This window comes from Chaetura pelagica, unplaced genomic scaffold (genome assembly GCF_000747805.2).
Source record: "Chaetura pelagica isolate M959 unplaced genomic scaffold, ChaPel_1.0 scaffold1106, whole genome shotgun sequence".
In the NCBI taxonomy this organism is placed as follows: domain Eukaryota; kingdom Metazoa; phylum Chordata; class Aves; order Apodiformes; family Apodidae; genus Chaetura; species Chaetura pelagica.
The window spans coordinates 87,536-95,886 of record NW_009953788.1 but is presented as its reverse complement, the minus strand read 5'-3'; the positions used below and the strand labels follow the sequence as shown (position 1 = coordinate 95,886).

Here is an 8,351-nt window from a genome sequence, read left to right as displayed (position 1 = left end):
ACAAACACCCCCCCCCCCCAAAAAAAAAAAAAAAAAGTGAAATTGACAAATAAATCATTAATTCACCTGCAACTGAAACAATCTGAATAAGTTGCCTCCTTCGTGGATCTCATTCCAGACCTTCCAGGACAGTGTTTGCTGCAGCCTCACCTGGCTCTGCAGGAAGGGCTGGGACAGACAAGCCCCAGAACAGATTCTTTTCCTGCAGGTTATCTCCCCATCCTCAGGGAAAGGAGGCTGCCAAATTTGTGTTGCTTTCCTGTAAACATCTCCTCAAAAGAAGGCTGAGGACATGTGAACACCCTTTTTACTTTCCTCTAGGCATTTCTGCTTCCCAGAGCCAGGCTGAGCCAGGGACACTCCTGGAACAGTTGGTCACTCTAACGTGATGAGGATAAAAGGTCTCCTTCAGGTTTGAATATTTCAGTAAACAATGAAGCTACTGCAGCATAATTAGACATCTCTGTGCCACACAGACAACTTATGCAATTACCTGGCAATGAACTTTTCATGCCTGTATGCAATCATAAGCTGGAAATGCTGGGTTTGAATTCTGACAGGGTAGTGGGGAGAATCTCGTTAGGACTAAATGCTTTGCTTACCTAAAAGGAAACACACTTTAAATCCAATATAAAAGGAATTAGTAGCATTCAGGCAATAGATGTAAGATGGGAATTTGTGAATCACTTAAAAGGAAGGCCTTACTATACAGTTGGTTGTGTGCTTATGCTTCAGTGGGGGGACACAAAAAGGGGCAGGGACCCTCTCAGGAATCACCATTTGATAAAAATAGCGGCTGGATTAAACACACGAGGGTATGAAGGGAAATCTTCACACAAGGGACAAGAGGCTGTGAGTGGAAGCATGACAACACCATGAAAAATCAGACAACAGATAGGTAATCTATTTTCTAGACAAAACAGAGTTATTATCTGTAAACCATTACATGCCCTACCTGACCATCTTAAGGTCAGATCCATTTGCCACTGCCCCAGCGCTGCGTATTTCAATCTAACCTCCTCAGAGATTTGGGGTTAATGGTGACACAAATGGATGGTGTCTGTCCTGCCCAGACATCCTGCCTTGCACCTTAATGTGATAAACCAGCAGCTTACACTGCTCTCCCCTCCCACATCTAGAAAGCTACAGGTAAAGGAAAGGACCATGGGTCAGCTTCACACAGCAATTATTAAATTCTTAAAGCCAATGCTCTCTAGTATTTTGGTAACACCTGTTAGGAGGAATAGCACAGGTTTGGATGGGAATTCTGCAGGCAACATTCCTAAATAAATCCCATCTGAGCTCCAGGAACAGAATGTCATTATCAACTGAACCTTTGGGGAGCCAGTTTTAAACTGGGAAGCCGTAAAAACGAACCAAAAAGAAAAACCAGACAACAGATACCACACAGTACAAAATAGTAATTATTTATATTTTCCAAAAGAAAAAAAAAAAAAGTTACCAGCTATTTTGAAACTTCTTCCCTGTAAGAAGAGTGACTAATAGAAAGGAACAGGACTGGCTCCTATACAGTCAGCAAGTCAGGTACAAACAGTTGTTAAGAATCATTTAGCAACTCAGGACAGGGACGTTTGATGCAACGTTCATGAACAATAAAATTTCTTGTTGGTATTATTTTTTTCGGGTGTTTTTTTTGTTTGTTTTGTTTTTTGTTTTTTGTTTTTTTCTTAGAAAAGAGGGAGGAGGGAAATAAAGCAGGGAAAAATGCCAAAAACATTTCCCACAATATCTAAAAACAGTAACCGTTGCTCCTGTCAGACAGCACAGGCTCCAGATCAAGGCTTTTCTAGCCCTTTCAAAACCAACACAGACTTGCCAAGCGATGCCTCCAGCCTATTCACACCCTCCAGAACACTGAGCATTTCACTGTCTCATTTCACTTCAACCTGTCATTTTTTTATAAAAGGTGGGATTTGTTATTTTCCTTCCTTTTTTTTTTTTTTTTTCCTTTTTTTTTTTTTTCAGCAATTAACATACAAGTGCTACTAACAGAGAAACTGATCTTCTTGTTGCTGGATGACAAAAAGGAGTTACACAAACGTCCAGTTTTTTAGCTCAGCTGGAAGGACTTAAATTCTCTCTCTTTTTTTTTTTTTAATATAAATACTACTGGAGCTCCCATCAGGTACTTTTCAGGATTGAACTGAAAATTCTTTTTAACCTCTCAATGCTCTCCAAAGCTAAAATGTCTTCTTGCTCCAGGCATCTGACGATTTGTTCTGTGCTGCCAGACGCAGAGACGTTGTTTCCCCCAGTACCAGTGCTGGGATATTCCCACTTGGGTTGGTGCCTAAACCAAACCCTGTACTTAATTGACTCAGCCAAGTCGAAGGGAACACACAGACGATGCAGCGACAGGGATTCATTAGGTTGAACAGCCCCAGAGCCCTAGGCCCACCCTCCCCCCTCTCCCCAAGTTACTTGGTGCTGTTTTAAAAAGTCTGGGTGTCATGAAGCAGTCTCTTCCCCCCAACAACAGAGTAAAAGCTCCACAGATTTCGCTGTCTACCTGGTGGTCAAGGTTACAGCAGCAACAGTTGCTGCTTCCAGAAAAACATGGGGTGGTGTGACAGGCAGGGCTTTAGGATTGCTTCAGTCGCTTCCGTGGGGGGCCCAGAAAGGGACACTGTGCAGAGGCCAGAGAGCGATACGCCTCGGCCACCAAGTGGGGATGTGACACCACCATGGACTTCCAGCCTGAGGTCTCCATCACATCAGAAGCATGACTAGAAGTAAGAGAGAATAAAAGGGAAGTTTATCAACTGGGGATGAAAAGGATTAACTAACTAGATGCTTTCCACATGCCTGAGAAACATAGCGCACTGTTTTAGGAGAACTCTGGATGTCTGATTGGGATCTTTGGTGAAGACTGGGACTTTGCCTCTGCTGGCACAACTCTGTGCTGGACAGTCCTTCAGCTTAAAGATGGAAAGCTTATACATGAGGCATAGTTTAGTAGTGGGCTGGTAGAGGTAGGTCAGTAAAGTTAGGTTAAAGGTTGGACTGGATGTTCTTACAGGTCTTTTCATAGAATGGTGAAGGTTGGAAGGGACCTTAAAAGATCATCAGGTTCCAACCTCCCTGCTATAAAAGCAGGGACACCTCCCACCAGCCCAGGTTGCTCCAAGCCCCATCCAACTTGCCCTTCAATACTGCCAGGGATGGGGCAGCCACAGCTTCTCTGGGCAACCTGCTCAGTGCCTCACTACCCTCATGGTGATGAATTTCTTCCTGATGTCTCATCCAAATCTCCCCTCTTCCAGTTTTAATCCATACCCCTTGTTCTCTCACTCCCTGCCCTTGTCCAAAGTCCCTCTCCAGCTTTCCTGGAGCCCCTTCATGCACTGGAAGGTGCTCCAAGGTCTCCCCAGAGCCTTCTCTTCTAATTCTATCATCCCAGCGGAGGACAACAGGAACACAGTGCTTATCCACCCTGAACTACTTGGCACAGAAGTACTTTAAATCAATACAAGAAGCAGAGAAACACTGTATTAATTGACAAATGGGACTAAAAATGTTTCCAGGCATCAAAATAGTTGGCAGTCATTTTACATCTACCAAAAGCCTGTTATATTAAAAGAATCTCCCCTGTATGTGACAGCTCACAAGCTGTGAATCCTATTGCTAATAACCAACTTTCCTCAGGATTTGTTGCACCCTGGAAGGAAAAAAAAACACAACAACCAAAAGCAAACTTACTAGTTAATGAAGTCCACTGCTTGAGTTTTCAGTTGATCAGCACTATGTAGGTCAGCCAGAATGAGGATTTCAGCTGCATTTTCCACAGACAGGTTACTGCACAGTGCATCCTCACACATCACCTTCAGCCGCTCCAGGGCGTACTGCAAGAGACAACCCAAGGTTTGGTCACCCAGAGAACACCCAACCAGGCCTGACATGAAGCCTCACTTGTGCTTCTTCACTCTCCAAACTACTCTAGGATGCAGAACAGATGGCTCTGCTTTGCTATATGCATCTGAACTCTACTCAGAGAAGGAGTGACCAGCAAAACAAACAAACAAACGTAAAAAAAAGCAACAAACCGAGGAGAATCATGATGCACCCACCCTGAGAAAAAGCAATGGAGAGGAAACATACCCACCAGAGCACTCATCCTGGCCTTCCTGTGTGACAGGCTTAGTGGTGCTGTGGTCATGCTTTGAAATGAGAATTTCAGGTCACCTGGAATACTTCCTAGCTCAGTTACTTCAAGGCACAGAATGCTAAAGGCAGATCTTTATTCTCACTCTATTACTGCATGACAAGTGTTCCTGGGTTCAGTGGGAAGATCTGTCTGCCAGGGAATGTTCCACAGGTGTTCCAGTTATGTTTAGGCAGCTTGCACTCCATTTCTTTTGCCACTAATGACCTGCACACTAAGATCAGCCTTGCTCAAGTATGTGCTACTAGTTTAATAGTAAAATGTGAAACAAATGACCCTGATTTCTTATGGCTGTCCAGCTGGAAACCAAACATCACAGCGTGTCTGTAACGCCCTGGCAAAGGCTCTATTCTAATTTCATGTCCTCAGCCTCAGAGTTTCTACCATTCCATTGTGAATTTGCCTCCACATTTTTTAGCTCCACAGGGTTAGGCCATGTCAATCGTTTGAGACATTCAAAGGATAAGCTGAGAAGAAGAGTGCTGGCTAATAAATTTCACACTCTCCTTTCTGCAGCACTTCAGTCAGCACTGAAGAATGCAGACACAGCCAAGATTTTCAAAAGCAACTCAGTGCTCTCAGGCAGACTTCAAAAAGGTCAGTTCTCTGCAAACTTTTAAGCCACTTGTTATCAAGAAATGAAACCCAAACCTCAAGTCTTCTGGAGTACCACAGCTGGGAACAGAGATACTTCTGAAAACCTTGGTATGCACATTCTAATTATGGAGTTTGTGGCTCTTTGGATGAAACAAACAGTATTTTTGAATATTTCAGATATCATGAGTCCATTTCAGAACTAGGAGAGTGGTCAATTCTAATGCAATTCTTATATGAGTAATAACATTGGTACTAGATAAATTGTCCCCAAGATTAAACACAGTTAAGTCTCATGTCATGACTTCAACCTGAGTGACATTTCTAACAATAACAAAAAATCCTTTAAGGTTGGTAAATTTTTTTTTAATCTGATAACTGCATTTGAGAGTATCCTTCATCTTGTTTATAAGGCTTTTTTGGACAGCTCAGAGATGACATGATATGCAAGTTCTTCAAGCATGTGAGGCCACACTTGGGAAAGACACCAGATTGTAAGGGCCGCTCTGTCAACCTGAACTGAGAGCTGGTAACAAGCTCATCTGCATAACGACAGGAGCACTTGCCATGTGATAAGCACTATTACTATAAATTGATTTGATATTGAGATTTTCACCCCATTATTATTAAATTTCAGTGAATAATTGTAGATCATAAAAACATTGTTTCACTTAAGACTTGGCAATAATAATTACTCCAATTGAGGCATGGCACTCATAACCAGCGCAGTTTTCTCCCACCAGAGTATCTGAGAAGGCAAATCAAATTTACTTCCTTAAGCTGTATCAATAACTAAACGAGTTTCAAACAAGGGGCAATCCATTAGTTACTATTATTGTCTGTCAGTAGCTTAAAATGCAGCAAATGAAGCTTAAAATTCTTCTTTTTGTAAATTGAATCTTCTCCTCCATGCACGTACAATTTTTATTTGGATATTTGTTACAAACAAATAGCTCAGCTTGTAATTAGACAGATGGGCAAAAAAGTAGCCATTCTGGTCTCTCAGGTACCAAGATTTCCCTTTCCCCCCTTTCTTAATTACACTTAAAAAAACCACCCTACCTAATAGCATACTTACCCAAGAGGCTGAAATAGTATCTCTTGGGTTGAGAAGACGTGCTTTGTTTTGGTTTTGGTCTAATTACATATTTTCCCCAAGAGACAGGAGGAACTCAGAAGAAGCTGTTTCAGTCTCTGGAGTAAATATTAGATGTTTTATGTGCTTTCATGAAAGATTTTTTATTTCGGTTTTTAAAAGTCACACAATGAGTTTGAAAGGAAAAAGCTACATTAAAAGCCAGGAAACTAAAAGTTAAAGCCTGTTCTGTCCTTAATGTACTGCTTCTTACTTCCACTTGTCTCAGTTAAAGATGGTATGTGAGCTCTCAATCAATACTCTTTAAATATTGAATAAAATGTGGCAATGATTATAATCAGGCCAAGATTCTCTTTGCATTATTTCCCATTTTAATTCCAGTTGCAGTGGCCCAACGATGGCATATGGAGCATTTCACCTCTGAAATCAGCAGTTTTGATGAAGCCCAGGTTGGCAGTGACAGGGGATTTGATGGCCCTGTGGTGGTTGCGTGGAACAAGGTTACATGCATCCACATCTTAAAATCCACCACCCTAACTGGCACCCCCAAGAGAATCCAAGGACTGAAGAAGCATGGAGACTGAACTACGCTCTCACCCCTAGAGGTGGTCCCTCCAGGTCAGAGTTGAGGCACATTGGCAGGGCAGTGTGGAGAATCTTGCACTGCTTCTACCCGTGCTGAACCTGTTCCATGGATAAATTCAGAACTTTAGTCTCCAGTGCTGTCAAACTGGCATCTTTCACCAGCACTAAGTTCACTCTTAAGAGAAAAAAAAAAAAAAGGAAATAAAATTTTGGTTATATATGATGAATTTTCACTGGTTAAGGTTGCTCACTGGCCAGCAGAGCACTCTCTTCTGTCCTTGGGGCTGCAAAGGGAAGGAGGCAGTGGCTGCCTGGCTGGCGAGGCCACGACGCTGCGCCTGCTACACGGGGACAACCAGCAGCCTCCCAGTCAGACCATCCCCAACACCTCCCTGGCAAGGAGCCTGCAAAATCACAGGTGAGGCATCCTCCAGTGCACCCCTTCTCTCCACAAACAGCAAGGACTGCCGCTGCAAGAAGAAAATAAACAACAGGACCTTCCCCATTCTTGGCTATCCACCACGTTAAGAGCATTTCCTGTAGCTGCTGACACCAGCCAGACCAGAAGGAGAAGCAGGCCCTGTTTGCCAAGACAGAACACTACTTGTGAGATGTGGCAATCATCACACTAAAAAAAAATAAATAATATATATATATTGCCAGGTCCACCTTGAAATGTTCTTCTCACCCCCAGCTCTTATGCTAGATTCTGCTGAATAGAGAAGTCCTCTGAAATTTTAAGAAAAGCCTTGAAAATGAGCAGTAGAGTCCAAACTTCCTGACTGTTATATATTAAGATCTGTATCTACAGAGCTGTAGATATCTTGTTTGTATCTAAACTCCATCCAGGTTTACTTATAAGCCACAACCAAATAAAAGAAACTGCCCAACCACAACCATCAAATGAAAAGCTTTCTGCAGCAAGCTCTGTGTAAAACAACAATGCAGGTCACCCCTGGTTCTCTGAACTCCCAGAAATCCCAACTGTACCTTGTCAGCAGCTGCCAGCAAGTCATCAGCCATTTTGTCAAGATTTGGTGCCTTCCCCGTGTAAATAAAGCACATCATTTCCTTAAAGACTTCAGGCTCCACATCATTGATTTCGACCCGATTCTGCATCAGAAAAATGAAGCTTATTAAGATCCTGACAAGATGCTAAAGGCCTCCTTCTACCCAAGCTCTTTCAGTGGGCAGAAATTTGCTACAAACTATTTAGAATGTCTAGTAATTGCAAAGAGAGGAAAAAAAAAAAAAAAAGAAATGCTAGCCAAAGATAACGTTTACATACACATTTCCAGTTCCACTCAGCGTCACAGTTATTTGCCTGGGTCTGGCCCTTTTGAGCTCAGCAGCAGCAATGGAACAAAGGAAACAATTGCCTCCTTGATCCCTTTCTTCCTCCCTTCAGGACAGCTGAAGCAGAGACCTGTGAGAAAAGCAGTTAAAAGGTGACAATAGTCACTACCTAAGAAAGTTATCTGACCAGCGGACTAGAGAGCTATTGACCCATCCAGAGAAGTTCTCTCTCCTTCAGGAACTTACCTTTTTACTCTCTTCCATCTCATGCTCAAACATGGCGCTGAAAACCGGGGAACGCGCTACGGCAGCGGGGAAAATAAAAGAGAGTTAGAGAAGCTCTTTCTCTTCAGGAGGAGCTAAGTGTAGCCAACAACAACAACTGTCCTGCTACCTAATGCAGGGAAAATTCTCCTGTGGCAGGAGAAATTCAGCAGAACCACTCAAGCTTGTATGGGTTGTGACAGAACGGAACGTGGCTGATGTAGCTTCAAACTGGGCGTGGGAGAACTTCTTATGTCCTTTCAAAACAAGGGTGGTAAATACATGTTTCTTGACAAGTATTCCTCTGGAAGTGCAGTAACTTCTCCTCACAGC

The 8,351-nt window shown here is 42.8% G+C and overlaps 1 protein-coding gene across 1 annotated transcript in view; it reads right to left on the bottom strand.

Moving 5' to 3' along the window:
• Positions 1-2,291: 2,291 nt before the first annotated feature.
• SPOP (speckle-type POZ protein) overlaps positions 2,292-8,351 on the bottom strand; it is a 13,604-nt gene continuing 7,544 nt past the window's right edge. Inside the window, exons 6-9 of the mRNA XM_010001032.1 lie at positions 8,001-8,056; positions 7,449-7,571; positions 3,721-3,863; positions 2,292-2,747 (exon numbers count right to left, since the gene is read on the bottom strand). Coding sequence (XP_009999334.1) covers positions 2,603-2,747; positions 3,721-3,863; positions 7,449-7,571; positions 8,001-8,056 — 467 coding nt within the window. The 3' untranslated portion in view covers positions 2,292-2,602. The remainder of the gene's footprint in view (positions 2,748-3,720; positions 3,864-7,448; positions 7,572-8,000; positions 8,057-8,351) is intronic.